The following is a 25,547-nucleotide window of genomic DNA, read 5'->3' on the forward strand; positions in this document are numbered from 1 at the left end:
TTTAATATTAAAGATGTAAATTATCTTTTATTGTGTGATTGTTAATTTTATTCGGAAATGTAGCATATAAATAAAAATGTCTTAACTTATTAAATGGAATTAAGGACTTTGGAAGATTTCTCGATATACGATATTTTGTGAATCTCTTATCACTGTTCAAGAGGTTTCCCTGCAGTTGGCTATCCTTGATGAACACTTTGATCTGCTGAGGATATTAGATCAAGACAGAGCCACGTACAACTAACTGGCCATGGGAAAATACGGGTTCATTGAGATAAATACCCAAATTTTCAAAAGTCTGACCCTGCTACTTGTTGATCGTCATCGCATACGCAGGAATTATCGGAATTTGTCGTCGTTTCAGTACGAAAGGAAGAGTGACGTCACTTGGGGCTCGGTCGAGTCTCGGGATGAAAACGATTTCGCCTCGGTTGCATTCCGACGTAATGTCACAGTCGCACTGTATTTAACGGACCTTCAATTACTTGCAATTCACTGCTCTGATACTTATCTTCCGCGTTCGTTCGCTGGGGTTGAAAACAATTGAAATTCGATACAATGTCTGCAAAGTAGCAGAGAAATGTTTATTGTAGCATAATATGGAAGCGTAAAGTAGACTTACCTTTTGTTGGACGTGCCGAAGAAATAAATAAAGGCACCAAATTCACTGTGATGCGGCGTAGAATTATTTATTGCCTTCACTTTCTATAAAGATACGTAAAATTTAAAGCGAATTTGCGTAAAAAAATATCATAGCCGCTCGACCTTCTACGTTAGTCAAAAAATACAGGCACACAATAATAATGAGTGGGGGTGCAAGTGGAGTGACGTGACGCGCGGGACACACACACGGCCTTTTTTGGTACATTATTAGTTGCTGCGTTGATTTCTTTATTAGCTTTACTTTCCATTAAAAAAAAGGTCAAAATGAAAGCTAATTTGCGTAAACAAATTTTCGTTTCCGCTCCACCTTCATGCGGAGTGACGTCACCCGTTCATGATTATTAATGACGGGGGGGGGGTCCATGTGGAGGACCCCACCTGTTCATGATTATTAATGAGGGGGGCATGTCGACGTGGAGTGACGTCACGCGCGTTACACACAGACATTCTTGGCTCATTATATTAGTAATTTCAAGGGATGGTTATGTGACGACTTATTTTCTTACATAACTACGCAAGCGAATGCCTTGCGTCATTTTAAAAGTATAATTTGGCCATATTTTACATATTTCAACAAAGTTGTTGAGCACAGAGCCTAAAGGCCGAAAATATCAAGCGGCCAGCAACAAACAGCACCATCAAAGTTGTAATAGATACGGAGTTAACGCATGCGTGTGCCAGTTTGGGGTGCGGTAGTGCAACGGTTATCACGCTGCACTATGAACCTGGCGACCTGTGTTTGATTCCCGCTCACAGCCAATATCGGTGACATATCTGAAACGGTCCTGGGCCTCCCCTAGGTCAACTCGGCCTCAAATGAGTATCTGGTGTGATGTGTAAACATTGCCACCAGAGAGACAAAGGCAGCTGGGCGTGGTGCTGGCCACCCATCCCACTCGTGCGCTGTGCCGTACTTCATAGGTGCTCGCTAACAGCACTTGCCCCAATAGTCTGTTAAGGCGATACGGGGGATCTTTGTGTTTGTCTCTGTACCTGAGTCATCTCCGTCAGTTAACGCATACCACCTGGGTGTATCTCATGACCGTCTACCATCGAGCCTTCCACGCTTCACGCGATCGTCTCAAAGTGTACCTAGCCTGGCACGATCACTGTGATGGCATCACCACCGCTAAGTGGCGAATGGCGGCTCTTGTTGCTCTTGTGGCACCTTGGGTGGAGGAGTGCACGGCGGGCGTGTTGCTCCAGACGGCCAGGGCTCGGGATGAACCCCAGTGGTGCTCCTTCCATCACAGCCCGGCCAATCCACCATTCACTGCTGTACTTCTACAATGACACCCGCACAACCGGTATCACCGGAGAATGGCCAGTTTCTACACAGACCATACCAGACCGTGTTGAGAGACTTAGTTGGCCTCGGTCTATCAACACTGTGCACAGTGTGCAGTATATTACTCTGATACGGTTCAATGCAATGCCACCGGATCTCAGTACTAATGAATTCCTGCCACGCTAACATAGATGCCAATTCTCGGTCTGGTGGCAACGCTCTCTCTCATTGTCATTGATGTGAAGGACGCTGGCGGGATTGGATTGGCATCCGATACAGCAGCAGCGGTTCCCACATTTGTTTTTTAATCACAGTTGTCGAGCCCAAGGCCTAAATCGTCAAGCAGGCAACAACAAACATCACTTTTGTATCTGTAAAAGCTATAAGTTATCACTTTAATGGACTTGAGCAAGGTTATTAGAGGAGCTTGGTGAAAAGATGGTGGGAATTCCACAGTGGAGTGGTGTGCGGGAAGAAGCAGGAAGGGAAGTGTTTTTCTGGCCCCTCATGCCACTGTCAACCTTCACAGATGTTTTTTCGGACAACTGTACACCAGGAAAACATTTTACAAGTTAAAAGAAGAGACTCGACATCATGGCGTCTACAGCCTTTCCACCGAGCACTGCCCACGGCCCTGCGGAGCACTAGTTGGGAACCACTGGCAGAGAGATCACAACCGTTTAAAGAGTCCGTTCATTCTACCGCTCACTAAATTGGAGACAGGACGAAGAAGGAATTCTTGCTCTGAAATCACCAAGAGCGGAGGTGTAGGGAATTTCAACGGGAGCAACACCACTGCTTTATTGACCTGGTCAAGGCCTATGATATCATCAATAGGCCAGGGCTCTGGGTTATTTTTTCTTTCATGGTCCCTGACTCTGCTCACAATCATTATGTATCTTTATGATGGTGGGCAGGCCCAGGTAAATGGACGTGGGAGAGAGTCAGAGCTATTTCCTCTTCACCTTGGGGTGCGACAGGGATGTCATCTGGTTCTCTATTATTCAACATCTTTTTAATCCACGTTGTTCGAGAAACTCTCCATGGTCTTACCAGAGGAATTTATATCTGGTACAGATACAATGGGAGGCTGATCGATGTCCGGTGCAGTCAAGGGATGGCTCCCTATTGGTCAACCATGTTATGTATGCTGATGGTCTGGTAACTGCTGCTCACTTTAAAATGGAATTGAAGGCTCTGCTGCTGAACCTGAAGCGTGCCTATATGAGGTGGGGCCTTACCAACAGCCCCACCAAAACTAAGCACCTGCCTATGTATTTTATGTCATCAAACACTCCACCCCCTCGAATCCTCATGAGTGATGGGACAGTTGTGGAGAGAGTGAAGATGTTTCCATACCTGGGTAGTGTGCTTATGACCAGCTCCGGTTTGGCAGCAGAGGTCTCACTGAATTAGTCGAGTGCCATTATTTTCATCAGCTGTGTAACACTTTGTGGAAGCTACCTGGTCTGTCGCTAAACACACATCTTTGGGTCTTCTCGGCCACAGTTATGCCCTCTCATATCTATGCTTACGAAATGTGGAGCCATCCGATGGAACCGGTTTAAAACATTCAGGCTGGCCAGCCTACGATCCATTTTGGATTTAACCAGGCTGGTTGTGTGAGGAACTCACAAATCCATGAAAGATCTGGACACATTCTGATCAGTGAGCTCTTTCAGCAGGCGAGGCTGCGTTTTGCTGGATCATGTAGCCCGCATGCTCAGCTACCACATGCCCAAGCAGTTCTATTTGACCGGATAGAGGGGGCTAAACGGGTGCAGCATGGGCCAGAGAAGAGATAGACGGATGTGATTTAGGATGATGTGGAGCTGATTGAAATTGCCGATGACTGTTACCAGCAATGTGAAGACCAGCCTCTATGGAGGAACCTCCTGAAGGATGCTACAGGGCAGTTGGAGGCAGTCGCCCTCCAACAACAGGGGAGGGCAGAGGAGTGACGCTCACAACGATGAGTGCAGCGTCAGGTGGCTAAAACACAGCAAGTCGGCACAGTGGGGAGCACAGGTGGTGCATCGAACCAGTCATCTCAGTCAACCCATGGCACTGGATTTGTTCCATGACCCTTGGACAGCGAGCCTTCAACACTTCACATGGGGTCAAAGTGCACCTAGCCTGGCACAAACGTCGTGGTGACGTCACCGCCACTTAGTGGCAAATGGCAATTGTTGATGTTGGTGGTGCTATGGAGAATGCACTGGCCTCTGTGATGTGCAAGAAGTCGTGGGCCTCAAAGGACAGGGCTGCTCCTGGCACGGGGACATCCTTCTGGTTGGCACAATGGAAGGCCACGTTAGTACGCACGGCAAATGCCACTGGCTTGGCCTGCACATCACACACGCAGACACAGGCACGCAAGAAAAGCAATCATTCACTTCAACGTTGAGCTCATGTCCCTGTTATTGACAGATACAAATTAAATTTCAATTTAAAGCTTTCGTGACTGCAGGGATTCATCTTCTTGGTTCTTTCGGTAAAGTCACGTAGAAGGGAAGTAATAAAATAATAAAAATAAAACAATTCTCACGACGTTTCGGCCACAACGCAAGCAGCCGTCCTCAGGTGAAAACCAGGTCTGTCGAGGCGACAGACCTGGTTTTATTATGTTTTATTTTTATTATTTTATTACTTCCCTTCTACGTGACTTTACCGAAAGAACCAAGAAGAGATACAAATTAAATAATGAACATGTTTCTATAAAAAAATAAATGTCTGTCTGCAATCAACAGCTGCTCGGGGCAGACACTGGTGTGTATATTTATAATACATAGGCACATTAGAGCAGGTTGGAAAACTTTTGCAAACCTGAACATGGTAATGAACAATACCAGTACCACATTTTACTCGTTACTTTTTTAGGGTTACTAAAACAAAACAAAAAAATTGAGTAAAAGCTACAGTATTATAAAAATAGGGTTATTGTGATGTTTGTACTAGTATCTAAACAGACACGGATATATGTTGAATACAGTCATGGATATGATGTGCCACAAATGAGAGGGATGCCACGTGCAGGTGGCATCGCGCTGACCCTGGCGCCGTGCAGCTGCAGGCGTGCCTGCTTCTCTCCCCGAGCCCCTGGTCGCCTGGCTTCCTTGCCGGACTGTGAGCCATCCCGGCACGGCCTGGCACGGGAATTCACGCTCCTCTGACACACAAAATAATCATTAGCATTGGTGTGCGTGGCTCAGTGGTTTGGTGACACTTTCGCCTCACAGTAAGAAGGCCCTGTGTAGTGTTCTCTCTGTCGGTATGCATAACTCTCCATGAAAAAAAACTACCAAACTCGTTTTGTCATGCCTTAGGAATTATTATTTATAGTACAATAGGTGACGCAGCTTTATGAAAGGGGAACATATATGAGCACAATCACTGCTATCTCTAACTTTAAGAAAATAATTGCTCACACTGACGCGACAAAGGACGCGGTTTTCCATCCTGGAAAAGCAAACCCGGATTTTTATCTCCAGCCAAGCTCGGTTCTCTCACCATGATCCTTTGTGGAATTTTTCCTTTTTTGTTCAATATTTTCCATCCACCTCTCTGAACCGTGTCACTGCAGCCAATACCCATCGACGGTGAACGTTCCTCTCACGTTGGTATGCTACTTTACAACATCAGCACCGTAGAAATTAATGCATTCAATGTATAAATCAACAACGAATTTATTGGACGTGAGAACATAACGTGCTTGCTCGGGAATGAGGAGCGATGGGGGTTGTGATGGTTTAGAGAAAGCATGTTTGCTCTGCCAAAGCCGGAAAAGCAGTCTAATCGGCTTAAACCCATGCCACTCTTCCTGTGCCATCTGCCAAACGCCGGACGTAGGCCGTGTGTGTCCAGTGAAATGGAGAGACTGTGTGCCGACTGCCACTACTGCTACAGTGTGTTTTGTTAAAAAGCAGGTTCTTTTTGCATGATCGGTATCCACATGAAAAAGTAAACAGTAAAATCCAGTTACCGGTTTTCCGCACGTATAGACAAAACAATGTAACACGTTCAGGTGTTTAACAGAAGGGTAATGGACAGCGCACTCGACTAGCAATGCAAAGGTTGGCAGTTAGGTTCCATCTCCCGCCACGGCCGTTGTAAACAATGGGGCGAGTTTCCCAAATCTCCACCTACCCCCTCACAGCTCTCCCCACACAGCGGGATAAATGGGTTCACCACAGTCCATGATCGGCAGGTTGCATGTGGTGGGGTAAAGTGTGGGTAACCCCCACTCCTTGAAAACGTGTGGTCCGCTTGGAAGATAATACGTTAATGCAAATATGAAAGTCTGGTTACGCAGTGCTGTCAACATCTCCATTGAAGAGGTCATGACTTCACCAGCCCTCATATGCAATATCCACCTGCATAGGTGCTCACTAAAATCACTTTCTCTGACAATAAAGTTCAATCCAGCGATAAAATAAGCAAAAAATTCACCCCATTCACAAATCTGTGATCCTCCACATAACAAATACACACCAGATCGGTCATGCGGCCTTCTGGGACTGCATAATTTCAGCAGCATTGGTTAAACATATCGCAAGGCATTCGTCTGACATCCACAGAAAAAAAACATTACCGTTAACTGAATGAGACAAACCCCAGGAATAAACCGGTTACTGGTTTGCCACACATACAGAAATTTCTTGTCACGGGAATTTTGACCTGCCCTGGTGTCATGGTTAGCAGACTTGACTTTCCATTCTAGAGGTCGCTGGTTCGATTCCACCAATGAGAACCGTTTCTTGACTCCCAATGTCTTAACACGCTTTTTCCAAAAAAAATATAAAGCCGTACCACGAACTTCATAAATAGGTTATAGATTAAATATGTGTGTGCGTATATATGTGGTGTCATTACGTGTTTACTATGTATGTTTCAATTGGAACCCTGAAAATCATTGCAAACCAGATGTTAATCCATCTCCAGGAAATGTTCATGTGAAAAGAATATGTATTATACTGTACTGCAACACATCGTGTGTCTTGCAGACTCACCTGTGGCTGTGGTGCTGTCACGTTGGGAGGCATATTCCTGGGTGAGGACATGCAAAACTCCGGCAATGCCTAGAGGGTTCAATTGCAATTCCAACGCTCTCACGTTGGTGCCCTTCTGTGTCCGTTGCTTCTGCGTCTGGTTCCGCGTATAATTCTTCCAGGCTTGAATGACACATGTGTGTGTATGTGTTTGCTTGCTTGCGTGCGCTAAACACAACCCGTGTCTGGGTGGAGTGTGCGAGTGTGAGTGCCTAAATACAAGTCTGACATCACCACCAATCACGATCACCCCCACCATCATGAGTTAGATGACCCATTCCCAGTCTGTCACGATATTTTCCTCGTTGCATGAACGGTGGAGTGTTTGCGAAATGGAATCGAACCGGCTGTCGCCGGTTCTGGATTACACCGCTGTAGCAACTCCCTTGCTTCTCAATTAGAATATGTTTATTGCTTGACACCTCTTCAGGTACAGCAAACCGGTAACCGGTATTTTTTTTACCGTTTTTTCACGCTGCTACCATGTAGCGCTTGTCCAGCATTTACTCCCAGTCCTGGATTATGCTGACAGAGTATATTCTACTTACTCTCAGAATTGCCTTAAAAAAATAAATAACGATAAAATAACAATCATTTGTGTTTCATCCACACCAGCGCGAATCAAAGAGCGCTTCGTATGTATGTATGTTAAATTTCTGTCGCACCATACGTAACTAACCGTGCTAATTGGAGGCGCTTCACATACAAAACACGAATTCGGCCTAAGCAGGAATCCTGCCGCTGTTATTATATTGGGTGGAGCGCCGAGTTCCGACCGCACTGCACCGGATAGAATTCAGAATAAATAAGTCAGGATGAGTGATGACCCAGAAACTCACTAGTTCACTCCAAATACTCACTCACCGGTGGTCATTGCCTCCTTCTACCGCTCCTACCACGGTGACTGTTCTCGTGAACTTCACTAACTGATTCATGCTGAGGACTCGGTCTACCACACTGACTGCTTCTTCTCATCCACCCTGAATTCAACCACGACACTGCAGGTCTCTAGACTTCTCCTTCTTCCTTCGGACTGCTCCACTTTGAAATTCCCTCTCATCGTCTGTTTTCCCAATCTAACCTTGCGCAATTAAAAACCTGTTAACTCTTATCTATTACGACTTTAATCGTGCTGTTTTCTGCTGGCCGCTGGACGTTTTTGATCTTTGAGCCTGTGCTGAGGAAATATATAAGAACAACCTACACGGCCCTCACCGAGCATTTGGAAGCCACGTTGCTTGAGGACATCTGACACCAGCTCACCACGAAGACAATTACATTCACTAATTATTAACGCACTTTAAACTTTCAGAGCATACTGTGTTGCTGATTTCACGATTACACCCATTGTTTGGTGATACTGCGTTGGCAGTGGTGCTCAAGCACAAACAATAACAATTTATCACATTTGTCAACAACACCGTAGCCTTAAAAGGAAAACATATAGTATTGATGTATAAATGTATCTGGAGCTGATCTATATGCTATGAGGAAGAGCCATTGCCCAAAACGTTACCTGTTTTATTATATAGATATTCTCCTTTGAAGGCAACAGTGTTATTAATGGATGTAGGTTGTTAACACATTACGCTATATTCCTGTAATTACATAAACATGTTAAAAGCACTCTGTTCTACATGTAAACATTTTTATTGTATAACTTAGCATGTAAGTGTTTGCAGTCAACATGACTTTTAATTGCTTTTTGCACACGTGATTATTTCATTTGTTTGGCAATGTCGGGTGGTGGAGGGTCTTAAACCAGATCATTACGTGGCCTAGCTCAACAAAATTATTCTGAATTATTGTTTTACTTGACAAGGTTGTGGTTTTGTGAGGCCTCATACAAACTGTACTAAACCAGATATGCAAATTTAAATCTGATACCCGACATGTATCTGAGGCAGGCTTCTCAATTATACATGTGCAAAAGGACAGACGCTCGGTTCAATTTCAGCGTAGTCACACGAGCACTTCTGTTCCACCTGCACACGAGTGCAGCCAACGCTGCACGCTTGAATCTCAAGGTATTCCAATCCACTAATGTGTAAGCCACATAGCACACAGTTGTTTCAACTAGTGCACAAGCACTTTATTTTCCTATCATTAGTGCTACTCACTTCCGAACTGCCAATCACTTTGTGAAGTTGGTCTTTTCCACAGACAAACCCAGCCATTTTCTCAGCCAGCCCCGGTCTATCAAAACTGAGCAGCCGACTGCGATACAGTTCAATATAATATTTCGGTACCAGATCTTGGTGTAAATAAATTCCTGCCAGCTAAACACATATGCCAATTCCCAGACAGGTTGCAACCCTAGCACCAAGTGATATGTATTTTAAGTGTAATGATGTACATATATTCCTTATTTTATTCTTTGGTTCTTTCGGTAAAGTCACGTATAAAGATAAAATAATAAATTAAATAATAGCATACTACGTATAAAAGAAATAGCAACACAAATCTAACCAGAAAACTATAGACAGACATATAAGCAGACATACATCATAAAGATACACAGAGAGAGAACACGTATCGGCAGTCACGAAAGCAGTCACGAACGCTCCAAAATTAAGATTCCTTATTTAAATTTACCAGATTAGACCCACCGAGTTATGTAGGTCTTTTTCAGAAGCGACCTGGCCGCAAACGATATCTCAATGAAGTGGCTTATCATGTGGAGATTTAGAGCAGCCACATACTCTAAGTGCGTGTACATTTTAAATGTGGAGGGGTAACCCGGAGGACCCGGAAAAAAATCCATGCGACCACTGGAAGAATATGCGTCAGGGATAGGGATCAAACACACGTCCTCCTGCATACCAGGCGAGGTAGTTAACATCTTACCACCGCAGCGCTCCTATATAATGTGTGCATGCACTAAAACATGTGTGTATGTGTATGCGTAATGCAGACGTGCGCTATAATGCATAGGTGATTGCTTACCAGGGACTAATTTGTCAAGTTACAAGTGGGGAGAAAACATAGAAAAGTGTTCACCAACCCGCACTGACCAGCGTGGTGAAGTATGGTCAAATAGTCCCCACGACTGGCACTTGCATGAGTATTGAATTGACAGATGAATTAAAATAATAATTGGACACATAATAGGCATGATTCCCATAATGTGTGGTATACATTTCGAAATTTTTTATTTTACCTTGCGAATCCTCGCTGATTTTCAAGACTCTTCCAATCGTGAGTGTTTGGAGAAAATCCACGTCGCATTGGAGGTGATCAAACTCAAAGCTCCGAACACACAGATGCGATAATTGGTTCAATACAAACTCTGGACTGGTTTCGACATTCAGCGTCTTATGAGCGGAGTCAAGCTTGCTGGCACACATTCTGGTGAACTGCTAGATACTATGGGCAAGGGCACCTCTCTGTTAGACATGGGTCCTAGTTCGACCCGAACCTCTATAATTGAATATTTTCGTTGTCTTATTTGTATTGTTAATCATATTCTCCACAGCAACGCTAATTTGTGCTGTCTTATATAATTCTGCGTCACAATAGAACAATTCCTCACTGAGACAGTGGCAATTCAGCCAGCATTGATTCCGGGAAGTCTGACTGCAAGCAGCGAATGTCGTTAGAATTATTTTCTGTTTAATTTTAATTATTTTATTATTTCCATTCTACGTGACTTTACCGAAAGAACCAAGAAGAAGGTCCAGAGTCGCTTGAATGCATTCGCAGTTGGCCTTATGGCCCATGGGACGCGTACAGAATACTTTTATTTCGCATGTGGAAGGACAAATATGTTCATGAGGGACGAGCATTGTCTGCAGTTATCTCGTCGCGTGGATGTCTGCATGGGGATTGCCCTCCATGAGAGGGCGCTGTGGTCCCTGACAAATAAATCACGAGAGGAGTACCCCCCCCCCTTACCGCGTGTGGACTTCGCCCCGAGGCCCAGGCAAGAAGTTCCGCCGATTCGTCTGAGGTCATGGCCGACCCCACGGGGCTTGTTCAGACCGTGCTGGGGCCCGTGGCCGTGAAGGCCCTGGGCGTCACACTGCCCCACGAGCACCTGAGCATGACCTTCGACTGCTGCTTCGTGGAGCCTCCCGCTGGCCATGGCCACCGGGCCACCATGGAGTTCAACCTGAGCGGCCTGCACTGGATCCAGCAGCACCCGTACAGCCACAGGGGGAACCTGCGCCTCGGCGAGGAGGAGGAGGAGGCCGTGCGACGGGTAGAGGCATGCGTCCTTCACACCGCCTCCAGCAGCACCGAGACCACCACTATCGGCACAGTCGAGCACCACCAGCTCCGCCGAGTCTCAATAACGAGCCAATGACTCGTTTGTCGTCAGAATGTACAGCGGGGCGTGGAGTTCTCCGCAGAGCGTAGAACATTTAGATTTGGGTGAAAAGCAAAGCACTCAGAGAGAGAGAGGGGGGCCACAACTCCACGGGAGGCCGACACGGAACGTCTCTGTAGTGATAGGCCCGCAACTTACTTGCTGCACTCCCAACTCCGTCGTGCAGATGAGTACACGCGGTTTGTGTATTACATGTCCGTGTATGCGGAACATCGGTTAACAGTTTAGATACATAATACATCACGTCACTGGTCGGGCTAACGCCGTGTGCTGTTTTGCTTTACCGATAACCAAATAAAACAAAAACGTTGACCTGTTTTCCGCACGTGTAGTAAGACATCAATAGCAATTTTAAAAAAACGTATGCACCGTTTTGGCTGAGAAATGAATGTCGTCACAGTCGGGGGGTCGTGGTCAGCAACACCGGACAGCCCAGAGGGCCCCGGTTCAATTCCAGTTGAAACAACGGCGCAAAGTTTCTCAAATCTCTGCAGCAGCAGCGTTAGTCGATGGGCTGGTGTGGCGTGGTGGGGTAAAGTGTGAGTACGTCCATCTCTTCCTCCAAGACGCCTGGTCATCGTGGAAGAGCAGATCAAACACCCTTTAGCGCTCTCGAAAGAGGATGCGCTTGCGCCAGCAGTGGCTTGAGCGAGCGATTGCAGGCCAGATGCACTTGGATTTGCGTGCATGTTGTAGGGTCAGACCTAACATTCGGTTCCCATCTTCAGACTTGTCTTGTGGGACCGGTTATCGAGTCGGAAAATGGTCACCGGTTGTCATTCATTTGCTTTGGTTTTATGTTGGCAGAGCTAAAACCCCTTGGGCTATAAACGCTCATTTTCGATGGGGATCTCGTTATACCATGGCATCCTCGTTACTACAGCACAAAAACACGTGCATCGGCATCACGGTACAAGCAGCACACAGAATACGACGTGGCGAGTTCGACTCATCTCATACACAAAGTATTTGGTGCAAAACAGCCCCGAGATCGGTAAGATTGTAAAAAAAATCACTCAAAAGTCTGCAAAGCAGAGCGATCAATTGCACATACACGTGAAAGGAAATATGAGGTACAAAAGTGATTTAAACCAAGGATGGTAGGGTTTTGATCTATCCTTAATGGTAATGTAAAATTAAAATCGATTTTGACAACCCTATTCGCTGTGTTTCACATGTTTCAGGACCTGCTTGCGTTCCGCGAGGCTGGAGGAGGCGCGCTGGTGGAGAACAGCACCACGGGGTTGTGCCGGGACATGGGGGCACTGCAGCGCCTGTCGCGCCAGACAGGCGTGCACGTTGTGGTCGGGACAGGGTTCTACGTGGCCAGCACCCACACCCCAGAAACCCAAGCCATGACCATTGAGCAGGTAGGCACCAGACGTGGGCGAGTGGCATCGCGTACACCTCTTGTTTCAGACGATCACGGTTCGAATCTGGCAGGCCACCCTAATTACGGTGACGAGATTTTAACTACCTCGCCTGGTATACAGGAGGGCGTGGGTTTGATCCTGACCTTGACGCCTGGATATTTGGAGTTTGCATGTTCTTCCCATGGTCGCGTGGATTTTTCTCCAGTTTCTTCGGTTTTTCCCTCCACATTTGGAATCAAGATGCGTTTAGACTAAATGGCTGCTATACATTTCCAAGTGATAAGCCACTTCGTTGAGATATCAGTTGTGGCCAAGTTGCTTCTGAAAAACAGCTATATAGCTCAGTGGGCCTTACATGGTAAAATAAAACGTAGTTTAGTTTTAGTTTAAAGGAATTGACCCAAAGGAGGGATGATTGATTAAGTAAAACCACAACTGGTATTTTCACCGAAAACCTTCTGATTGCAGGTTGCTTACTTGACCACTGAGCCACCTGACCTGATGTTGCCATGGTGTTCGTACAATTCTAGGCACCATCTGCTTCACTCATAGTGGACGTTAAAGATCTCATGATGTAATTCAAAGAAGAGTAGGCCATTCTGTGCCCATTGGTCACACGGCCTTCTGGGAGTGCATTTCTTCAGCAGCATTAGTTCATTACAAGCTAACTCTGGACCAGTTCAAACATTTAGTGCCTTATCAGCAGAGTCATACATGCTTGACTTAAATTCAGTCAATACTCAAGCAGGTTGTATCTAAACGATACATTTGTATGTGAGTTTGTTCTTCATCTCACTAGCGAGCTGAAACAATTGGCATGTTAAATACTTGTACACATTACAATTTTATATGTTTGGCTGTCTGGGGTAGTGGAGGATCTTTTGACAGAAATTGTGAAAAATCATTACATGTCCTAACCCAGTAATCAATTATTATGACTCTATACTCAACCATATTGTGTGATGCAAAGTAACAGTGAATGTCTAGCCAACTAACTCTTGTGAATCCCCTGTGGCTACAGTTGGCTGGTGTGATGCGTGGCGACCTGCTGGACGGAGTAGATGGCACCGCGGTGCGCTGTGGTGTTATTGGAGAGCTGGGCTGCTCGTGGCCTCTGGATGAGACGGAGCGACGCGTATTGCAAGCAGCTGGCACCCTGCAGGCCGATGTCGGGTGCCCAGTCATTGTGCACCCTGGGCGTCACATCTCCTCCCCGGCAGACATCACCCGCGTCTTACTTGAAGCCGGCGGGAAAGCTCCGAAGATCGTTATGTCTCATCTCGACAGGTACGATGGCAAATATAATTCACGGATATTCACGTCCTAGTTCAATATAGGGACGCTGCCATGGTGAAATAGCTAGCAGCACGCCCGACATTAAATCCAGTCTATTCCATCATTCGGCACAGTAAAATCAATGGTGCAAGTTTTTTTAAATCCTCCCCACTCTCTCTTTCCACCACCCAGCGGTATAAATGGGTACACCGCAGTCAAACGGCCAGTCATATGTGGTGGAGTAAAGTGTGGGTACGACCATCTCTTCCAACACGCCTGGTCAATGTGGAAGAGGAGATAAAATATACCCACGAGTTCTAGTGGAGACCCCTTTCTGCCAGCAGTGGCATGAGAAAGCAATTACAATGCCACACCTTGTTAATTCCCCATTCCTGTACCAGGGGCGAGTCTATTCATAGGACAACCACTGATGACTTCCCCACAAAACGGTACTCGTTTTAACAGCCCTGGAGGAGCGATGGGCTGGATGAACTCACAACCTTCCGATTACGATGAGATGAAACCGTCCAATGACACTAAGCAGTCAGCCTGGTAGTCCGAGTCCTCAACACGGGTGGAGAATTCAAGAAGTAAAGTTTACGGAGACAGTAACCATGGTTGTAGTGATAGATGAGTGATAAGGTGGTGACTGGCCTCTTACGAGTGAGTGACTGGAGTGAGTCGATGTTGAATCATCATATGCACATTAAACTTACAGTATTCCCACTTGCTATCTGTGATTTCGGCGATTCACGAATTGCATCTGGAACTCTACATGACTGCATCGAGGGAGAAAGAAAGTAATGAGATAAAGTGACGAGAAAGAATGTGATGTGAGAAAGTGATGAGGTTAAGCGATGAGATTAATTGATGAAATAAAATTATGGTTCTACTACTGTGCACCATCATAATTTAAGGTAAGTTAATTTATAAACTATTATTTAATACTTTAATATTAGTTTTTATTTACATTATAACCGATGTGTATGTTCTTGTGTTCTGATCATTTTAATGTATTTAATAGCTTATTTATGTATTTAAGGCCAATATCATTATCCACGAAATTTGGTTTTCACGAGCATCTCTGGAACGTATTCTTCGCAAATGACGAGGGAAAACTGGATATACTTGTTCTATTTTGCATATTTTTGTATTTGCTTACCTTTCCTATAGTTTGCACTCCTATCGTTTTTTGAATTGTTTGTTGTTGTAACTTTCTGATGCGCCCCTACTGGACATCTGTGTAAACGAGCTTCATAGCTCATCGTATTTCTCCTGGATAAATAAAGATTCTGATCAATCTTGTATTGTTATTATGTTTATGCACAAATACACAGGACCTTGTTGGAGCGAGAGGCTCTGCTCGAGTTTGCAACACTCGGAACCTACCTGGAGTTTGACCTGTTTGGCACAGAGGTTCTCGATTACCAGCTCAACCTCGATATCGACATGCCCAGCGACAATGAACGAATACACTGGTTAGAGAATACACAACCAGTAATGCATATGCACGCACACAACACCACTGTATGAAATAATATTGCACTTGGATGCTTGCATTTAATGTCTTTATAAATAACAAAGTAAGCAGACTATACACCTCTTGTTTCCCTCAACGTGAAAACATTTATGTACAGTAGGCTCTCGAGTATCTGCATGTGGTTTATCCGATTTACGTATTAATCCCACACTTGCATTTTGACATAAATTAATAACTCATGGATTTCTCCTTAAGCCCAAATTAATAATCTAAAAACAGTTATACATTGTTATTCTTGGAGGTGTTTATTACAAGTCACATGCTTAAACCGAACAAATATGTGCTCCGGTTAATTATAAATGCACATGATCGCCTCTGTAGTACAGTAGTTGCATATATTTACAACACTGAACAGTGGGCGGAGTTTGATGTTGATTGGCGTGGCTCTGCTATCCACTTCTTGGGCCGAGTCTTCTGCGCGGGAGCAGAAAAGTTAGTATTTGTTCTAAATAGAAAGAGTAACCATTGAAATCGTCAGTTGTGCTTCATTTTGAGTGATTAATGTATTTATACATAGAGATCTACGGAAAATATATATTTTTGGATTATCCGCGATTTTTTACTATCTGTGGCCGTCCTCCACGTTATTAGCATGGAAAATCGAGAGTCTACTGTATTTTTGTTACACATCTCATTGGCCAATCAACCTGCCCTCTGTGATAGCGCATACATGAAGACACACTAGATCAGCACAAGCAAACTCTGGACTGGTTTTGGCATTCATTGTCTTATCAGCAGTCAGGCTTTCTTTAATCAATACTAGTGAACTGCCAGAAGTTTATAGGATATGACCTTCTGTGTGAGATATGAGTCCAACGGTTTGCTTGTGTTAAAGAATGCTGCTGAAAGTATGCACTCCCAGTAAGCAAAGTTTGTGGGGAATAATAGCCATTTTCTATACTTTTGAGGCATAAACAATTCGAAAATAACACTTACTACCCAGGAACAAAAATCGTGTTACTATTGGTCCTAGCTCTACCCAAAACTATAGAATACAGTAATACATCACGCAAGATAATAATGACGTCCCTACTCTGTGATGTGCGTCGTGTCTGTAGGATTGAGTTCCTGTTGGCGGAGGGGCTGGAGAAACGCCTACTTGTGTCACACGACATTCACACCAAACACCGCCTCACCACGTTTGGTGGACATGGGTTTGAGCACATCCTCACGAAAATCGCACCAAAGATGCTGCGGCGTGGGATGTCTCAGCACGCACTCGACTGCATCCTGCGTACAAACCCGCAAACATGGCTCGCCTGGCCTGAGCAGTGACTCCGTTTGATTGGAGGCCTGGGTACAGACAAAGGCTGCTAAAACCTTTTTTTTGCATTCCCGGAAACCGAATGAAAAAATATATTAAGACGTGTTGCCAGTTTTCCACACACTTAGAAATGTTTATCAATAGGAATAACATTTATTCATGTTTTTTCATTGAGAAATGGAGGGAGCTGTTGTGGGGTAATGGTCAGCGCACACTAGACTCGCGTTCCAGAGGTCACAGGTCTATCCCCTCTCCCAGTGTGGCAGTTTAAACAACGGCGAACTTTTTTCAATGCCCCCCAGTTCTGTCCACCCAGCAGCATAAATGGGTATGCTACAGTCACTCAGCAGGTCACGTGCAGTGGGATCAAGTGTGGGTACTGCCACCTCTTCCAAGATGCCTGTTCAGTGTGGAAGAGAAGACAATACATCTTGAAGCTCCCTCTAGTGGAGGCTCTTCCACCAGCAGTAACGTGAGCCAGCAATTGCAGGATTGCATCATTACCTTTCAAATAAGAAACGTGGGCAAATGTACTCGGGCTGCCGTGCGGTTGTGCGTGCCTGTTAGTGAAATTTCATACGTTATCTCTTACTCTTTTGGAACTGACGGAAATTACAGTCTGCCATATTTTATAAGCATTTTCTGTACCCAGTGCCCTTGTGTCAGCCTTCGATATTCTCTAGAAAGAGCACTAGTTGTCTATGTAGCAATCTTTACTGTGATTATATTTAAAAATGTTGAGTTACATATATGACTGTGACGATTTAATGTATTTTCATCAAAGTGATTATGAAGGATTTAACAAAATGCTAAATAATTATACAATATTTTATGAAATAAAAAATAATCTCTTAAGATCCGATTTAGTTGATAAGTAACATCAAGAACTCAGCGTGGACAATGCCGTTGATGCCTCCACACCTCACGACAAGCACTTTCTCCCCTCCGCCAGATCCCACAGCTACTGCAGGGTAGACACACGACCTCGAAGGTCTGCCCTCACAGCATCCCACCACCATCTGCTATTAGGGCTTCCCATGGTGTGCCAGGTTCGTGGAGACCACTCCAAAACATGCCTTGCCTCAGATTCCCTCACCTTTACACTCAAACTTGTATATTTTTTAAAGTGATTTCCATAACTATCAGCTGACATCTTGGTTCTTTCGGTAAAGTCACGTAGAGGGGAAATAATAGTACGGGGTAGACCCGTGTGATGTAAGAGAAAAAAGTTTAGCTGGAAGCATATTATATTTTTTGCGACATAGAATTGTAATGTATTACTTACTGTTAGTAGCTCAGCTTATTGGAGAGTATATTTAGTATACTGATGATACTATGTAGTTTATACTTTTGTTTTTTACGTGGGGGTTTAGTTACTGCAGCTACATACTATTAACATTCCTTCCCTTTATTAATGCTACCCCTATCCCCTCCCTTTGATGCTGCTAATCCTGCATAATGCACGGGCATAATATGACTTTGAAACCCCCCGCCCACCTACGCATTTCACAAGTACTGTAGTGACTAATCCCATATCTGCATTTCCCATAAATATGCTAAATTCCTCTTGATATGCAAATTATTTTGTCAAGGCGCTCTTCCCCCTCCAACCCAGCTTAAATATACGCTCCAAGCCTGGGGTGTTTCATTCAGACGCTGTCTTCCCGACAGACCTGTTCTTCACCTGAGGACGGCTGCTTGCGTTGTGGCCGAAACGTCGTGAGAATTATTTTATTTTATTATGTTTTTTTTCCCTTCTACGTGACTTTACCGAAAGAACCAAGAAGATGAATCCTTGCAGTCACGAAAGCTTTAAATCGAAATTTATCAGCTGACAATACGCCTCCTTCCCATATCTATCTCCCTACATAAAAGTTAAAACAGTATGAGTAAATGACTTAGTGGGACCCCCCCCCAAACCCAGACATTAAAAACTCGTGAATGATGTCACAGACCTCCCCCATTCACTCACCATCACAAGGCCCGCATTGTTACTTTTCCCTTCTTGCTGCAAGACCGTTACTCTGCCGTGCGTGTACACGGCGACACCCAACTCTCTCTGCCAGGAATTTTCCACGAGTGTTCCCTGCTACCTAGTGCTAGCTCCATACAAAACAAGACCATGATGTCATTATGTTCCTGGCATGTACAACAAAGGTAGCACAGTGACGTGTTTTCCATGGTGGACACAGGCTACCTATCCATATGCCACATCCCCACCAAATCCACGAGTGAGCAGGTGTGAATTTGTTCGTGTCGCTCGGAATCTCGCGCAGCATTAACACTTTGATAGTCTGATGGTGTGCACACTGGTGCGGTACCACATTTGAGTGTGGCTGAGAACTTGGACAAGGCAAAACCATTGCATAGAATAACAGACAATATGCCTCCATTACATATCTGTCCCTCCGTGTAAAAAAATACAAGCATGTATACATCACAAAGTATAATTACGTCTGATCAATTTTAAACAGCATTGTGGTCTCATGTGATTCACTTACATGATCGCAATTCAGTGTTCCCTACGCTTACTGCATGAGCGCTACAGCCCAAATATTGCTTTTGGAAACCTAAATATGAAATGAAATTATATGATTTTTTTTCAAATACGGTTACTGAGCACAGGCCCAAAATGCCAAGCGGTCAGCAAAAAACAGCACTGAAAGCTAGAATCGATACAGAGTTAAAGCCTTTCTTTAATTGAGCAAGGTTAGTATATAAGTGCTTGGGAAAAGAGACGATGGGAGGGAATTCGAAAGCGGAGAAAGAGAAGTGTTGTGACCTGCAGTGTGGTGGTTGAACACAGCGTGGACGGTGAGTCCTCAACATGGGTAGAGGAATCAATGAGTGAAGTTCAAGGGAACAGTGACCATAGTAGTCACTATAAAAGAGTGTGAGTGAGTGGACGAGTGAATTAGTGGGTGAGTGAGAGTGTTTCAGCAATCTCGTTGCCCATTTTACGAATGTGCCACTGAAGTCAGCACATTAACATTTCTGTTTCCATAGCATCGTGTAATCAGGCAGCAAGCATTAGGAGGCCCGGGCAAAGGGGGCATGCGTCTGTGTAGTGTGCAGGACTGAGCCAAGTGTGTGCGCTGTAAAGACAACCGCTTTGATTTACAAAGAGATTGTGCCGTTTGGTGCCACAAAAAGCGCACACAGAAGCATCGCCCTATTCATCCACGCCGTGCCCAACTTACGCACGTTAGAAAGCAGATCTTGTACATGCTCTATCAACTGCTGTATAAAGTCATTACGGTTTGGTTAATTATGATATATAACTTTTCTTCGCTACTGCTACCAAACGCTTTTGTATATTTTTGTTCAGTATTGGTGCTAAGCGTCATTGAGCAACTACAGCTGTCTTACAATTGTTTTGCGTTATGTTTATGTTCATGCATATATGGATAAACAGTCTGGACAGGTGGCTTAGTGATAGAGTCAACGGCTCGCATTCGGTAGGTTGCAAATTCAAATCCTTGTTGGTGAATTGACAGCCCTTTCATTCATCCGGGATCATTAAAATAGTACCACTTTGTGGGGCAGCCAACTGTGGTTATCCTATGGACGGACTCATCCCCACCAAAAGTATGTAGTGGGACTGATGGTAAGGCATCACCGCACTAGTAACATCAGCAAAAACGAACGCTCTGAACTCGCGGACCTAAAAAAAAAGAGAGATGATATAGTCATCCTCTCGGCAGACAAAGGCAATGCCACGGTCATCATGGATAAAGATTCATACAACAACAAAATCCTGGACCTTCGTAATGATGGGAGTTACTCCAAAATTAAAAACGATCCCACTAAAAACCTAACGACAAAAACCAACAGTATCATCACGAGTTCGACTTCCCTAATCGAACCAAGCAAACGTCCCTCTCTAAAACCATCGGCGGCGAGACCTCCCAGACTCTATGGTCTTCCCAAAATCCATAAAGAAGGCACCCCGCTACGACCCATCGTGTCGACGATAAACTCTCCTACGTACAAACTAGCCCGTTTTCTATCAGATACTCTGCTCCCCTTCACAGGCAAGACCTCTTCGGCAGTACTCAACTCAACCCAATTAGTCTCTATGGTTAAGGACATGGTACTATCTCCTGATGACATCCTCGTCAGCTTTGATGTAATATCTTTGTTCACCAAAGTCCCAGTACCGGACACCCTAACAATAATTCAGGACTTAGTCCAACATGGATTGAATTCTGATGTACCTGCGCTGGTTAGGTATTGCCTCACCAACACTTATTTTACCTGGAATGGCACCTTCTACAAACAGAATGAGGGTACCCCTATGGGCTCCCCCTTGTCACCAGTTATAGCCAACATGTTCATGGAAAAGTTTGAATCAGACGCCATCCAGACATCCACCCTGCGTCCTTGTGGAAGAGGTATGTGGACGACACTTTCGTCATCTGGCCACATGGCCTCCCAGCATTGAACCACTTCTTGGACCACATCAATTCTAGACACCCATCCATCAGATTCACCATGGAAGTGGAGAAAGACAGTAAACTACCATTCTTGGATATTCTGTTTGAGAGGAGGCCTGACGGATCCTTGGGACATTCTGTCTACAGGAAAGCCACCCACACAGATTCCTACTTGAAACCGGATTCCCACCACCACCCATCTCAAAAGAATTCTCTCATCAAAACGCTATACCTCAGAGCCCATGGCATTTCTGACCAACACCACCTGGCCGGTGAATTAAGACATGTACATCGGGCCCTCAGGATGAACGGATACTCTGACCGCACTATCCGCCAAGCTGTTTCTCCCACCATACAGAAACAGCCACATGAAACTCCGACCAAAACTATCATGTTGCCATACATAGCAGGCGTGACCAAAAATATCTCCAAAATTCTAAACAAACATAAGATCAAAGTCCGATTCAGTACAGTGCATAAAATCCGTAATTTGATTCCATCTGTGAAGGATGTCGTTCCTGACTTACAGTATCCTGGAGTCTACAAATTGAGTTGCATTTGTGGTGATTGCTACATTGGAGAAATGAAACGTCATGTTTCTGATCATGTCCGCGAGCACAAGTCAGATCTGAAACACGGCAGAACTAATTCTTCGGCCGTTGCCGATCATTGCTACAACTCGGTGGGCTCTCATGAAATTGTATTTTCCGAGACCAAGGTTCTCTGCAAACCTGGCTACCATCAAAGGTTTGTACACGAAGCTATACAAATATACAAACACAGACATAATTTCAACCGTGATGACGGTTACAAACTGAGTAATCATTGGAAAGATGTGATTAACCATGCAAAAAAGATTTAACTACACTTATTTGCCAATCTTATTTGACAGATAACCATTTCTGTTTTACCATGTTTAGTGGTGGTCTCCCTGTCACGGGTTGAGTCACAAACCGCACCATATAAAAAAAGTATGCAGCCCTTGCCCCACCACCTTCTCCAACCATTATATAAACGGAGTGGTAGCTCCTGCAATCTCTCATTTACTTAATACAGCTGTCGTGGCTGTGACGGTACCACCTGAAGACGGAAACTTGTGGTGCCTCCGAAACGTAGTGATTTTTATTTTATTTTACTTTTTAATGTTTTTACCTACGTGACTTTACCGAAAAAAACCTAAGAATATGTTGTGACGGTTTTTCTAGTTATTTACACATTCGATTTTAATTTCACGCTTGCAACTTTCATCAGCTGGATGAGACCAGATTACTTTGGGTTTGAATGGGGTCCTAGGTGGAAGAATGTCAGGCACATATGACCAATGACAAGCCGATGATCAGTTAGCAGATCATCTACACGGTAAGTATAGGTTTCAAGGACATGAACCTGCTTTTGCTGTTCCATCACTCTATAGTCCAGCAGACATTCTTGCTTGACCTGTCGTCGTGCATTCATGATATGTAGATACGCCGGATACTGGAAGGAACAGTTGTTGATGGGGAAGCGATCCCACAATAGTCTGGGACTCGCGTTTTGCCACACATTGCCATACTCCCACGCACCCTTAATTTTATTCATCAAAAGAGACACTTTGTTGTTAGACAGGTTGTCGTCCTGATTAGAGGACTATCCACCCATTGTGGTAACTGGAGCCATAACCAGTCCACCGCACCCCCTGAATTCCACAAAAATTCAGGTGATATTGTTCCAGCTCCTGAAAAGAGGAATGGCAAACCTCTTCCCAGCGAATGATCAGACATTCCACATGGCCAACAGCAGTGGTTTTCTGGAAGATGGCATAAACACCTGTCCCCCAAGGGCTTCTGGCACAAGTTTAACTTGGTGTTCGGAAATTGGTCTACAGGTTGGAGAGATTACGAGTTCCTCGTATCTGTCCAGTGCGCCCAACCCGGTTAGCCACCGTGATGGATGTGAGCACACCATGAGGATAAACAGCTGATTAGCATCAGCCTTATATACACAAAAATCCCCCTATAGCCTTTACAGACTGTTGCGGCAACTGCTATTAGCAAGCACCAATGAAGTCCGGCGCGGCAAACGAGAGGGTGGGTTGCCAGCACCACGCCCGGCCGCCTTTGTCTCCATAGTGGTGGTGTTTACACACCACACCAGGTACTCATTTGAGGCTGAGTCGACCTAGGGGAGACCCAATAACGGTTCAGATCATCGTCACCGGTGTTGGCCGTGAGCGGGAATCGAACTCGGGTCGCCGAGTTCGTAGCGCAACGCGCTAACCTCTATGCTAACATACGCACATCCAGTGTACACTCAGATACACATTACACTCACATAGACATACAGTCGATCATCGATAATTATCCAGCGGCTTGGGGGTGAAAGGTGGGCCGGATTTACAAAAACGACAGATAATCACTAAGTAATTATTTTAAATAGCTTATTTTTGCACATTCTTATATAACATGCTTTTTTGCGTTTTTAATTTGTTTACTAAATGAAATTGGAATATATAAGCATACAAATAGACAAAAATAAATATTCTACTCCAAAAAGTTATTATATTTACTGTATCGTACTTACCACTCCAATTTCGAAGAATCTGTAATGTCCCTAGCACAACTGTAGTGACTAACTATGAGCAAGCACCATCGGGGTTAACACTCTGAATAATGAGTCCGTCTATTGCCGGCGACGCTACTCAGTCAGGACAGTTGGTAGGCTGCCTGACTGGTGGCGCCCCGAGATGGTGAAGACGACGACGACGACAAGAAGGATGGTGAAAACGGCGAGAAGAACGGTGAAGACGACGAGAAGAATGGTGAAGACAACGAGAAGAATGGTGATGAAGACTTCAGCAGCACTACGGGGATCCCACTCCAACAACAGCCCCGAGGTCCCCTACAGGGGCCCCTTATACTGTCAGCATGGCCTCACTCTGCCCCCGGCCACGCCCCCTTTCTGGAACCTACTAGTAGGTTCTTGGTGTGCCCCTTCTGTGACCTTTCCCCTAGATCCCCCTCTGGTGTATATCCTGGTCTGCTGATGTCATGGCTGCCGTACGCCACAGATCCTGTGGGCGATACAATGGAATCCTTCTGAGGCGTAACCTCCGGGCTCGCCCGCCCCGGCTCGTCGGACAGGTCAGACACCCGGCACTCAGGAGGTGGAGATAAACAGTCAACATAGGGTGGAATATAGGGTTTAAACCGTGACGGGTGCACAAACCAGTGACCGACCTGTATACGCACGCACTGCAGCCACTTGACTTCAACCACTTCGACAGGGCCCTGCCATGACCGGTGCAATTTAGGGGACATACCCAGGTGCACCTGGGGACAATGCAACCATGCCTTGTCCCCAGCGGTCCATGGGGTCCCGGACTTCCCCCTATCAAAGTGAGACCATGAACTGCTTTATTCGAAGGGGTTAAAAGAACCCCACCCCCAGTGATTTCCTAGCTGAGCCACTTCCGCAGCCTCAAGGGTACGAGCATCTGTGCACCTGGGGGAACCCTAACAGTTTCACGCACCAGGGCCCGAACCACAGCGTTAGCCATACACAACCCAGTAGGGGACTCCAAATATCTCAACCGAAGCCCCGATGGTAACTCAACACAACCCTGGTCAATAAAAATCCGGAGGGGCATTCTCTTTAAAAAAATCGGTCCCCAATTAACATGGCACCGCCAATGAACTTGAACTAACACCGGGCCTGTGGATTCAATATCTCCAATCCGTATCGACGCCACAATTTGGCCCACAATACCTAAGCTCCCGCCATTAGCGGCAACACAGGGACTACCCACAGGACCAAGGCAACCCACCGTCGATGGCAACGTCCTGTAAACAAACCCCAAAACAATAGGTGGCGGATGCTCCCGTATCTATGAACACCCGCACCTCAGCACCCTGCACAAATCCACTGACTGTGGAAGATCCTGCTCCCGCGGCCATAACATGGTGTGCCAATGCGGTCCATTGCTCGGACCCCCGTGGCCAACAATCACGCACCGAAGCACCATCTTCGCACACCGTATCCCTATGAGGGCGATGGCGTGTACACCCGACACCAGAGGTCGCAATCGGATACCCGATACCCGTACGCTACCCGATACCCGGCTACCCGTACCCGGCCGGGTACGGGTACGGGTACCCGTTTGCGACCCTGGTGTGGCCGGGTACAGGTACGGGTAGGCCGTGAGTCACTGGTGAGTAACCGTTTGTCACTCATTTCCCAACGTCTTGTCTCTTCTCACAATTCAAGTTCCTAGAATCAACCCACCCGCGTCTGCAACATGGCTTCATCTCAGAGGTCGCAATCGGGTACCCGATACCCGTACCCTACCCGATAT

The 25,547-nt window shown here is 45.4% G+C and overlaps 2 protein-coding genes across 2 annotated transcripts in view; one reads left to right on the forward strand and one right to left on the reverse strand.

Annotated features, from left to right (window-relative positions):
* Window positions 1–8,241, reverse strand: part of LOC133344697 (voltage-dependent L-type calcium channel subunit beta-2-like) — a 32,503-nt gene extending 24,262 nt beyond the window's left edge. The window contains 4 exon segments of the mRNA XM_061554764.1: window positions 1,832–1,947; window positions 4,175–4,297; window positions 5,004–5,120; window positions 6,961–8,241. Of these exon segments, the coding sequence (XP_061410748.1) occupies window positions 1,832–1,947; window positions 4,175–4,297; window positions 5,004–5,120; window positions 6,961–7,011 (407 nt within the window). The 5' untranslated portion in view covers window positions 7,012–8,241.
* Window positions 8,242–10,883: 2,642 nt separating this feature from the next.
* Window positions 10,884–17,636, forward strand: PTER (phosphotriesterase related). The gene is made up of 5 exons (XM_061554763.1): window positions 10,884–11,200; window positions 12,514–12,699; window positions 13,724–13,989; window positions 15,315–15,455; window positions 16,576–17,636. The coding sequence occupies exons 1-5, from the start codon at window positions 10,952–10,954 to the stop codon at window positions 16,790–16,792; spliced, it is 1,059 nt and encodes a 352-aa protein (XP_061410747.1). The 5' UTR covers window positions 10,884–10,951; the 3' UTR covers window positions 16,793–17,636.
* Window positions 17,637–25,547: the final 7,911 nt, after the last annotated feature.

Source organism: Lethenteron reissneri, chromosome 20 (genome assembly GCF_015708825.2).
Source record: "Lethenteron reissneri isolate LAM-NWPU_2019-01 chromosome 20, ASM1570882v1, whole genome shotgun sequence".
NCBI lineage: Eukaryota > Metazoa > Chordata > Hyperoartia > Petromyzontiformes > Petromyzontidae > Lethenteron > Lethenteron reissneri.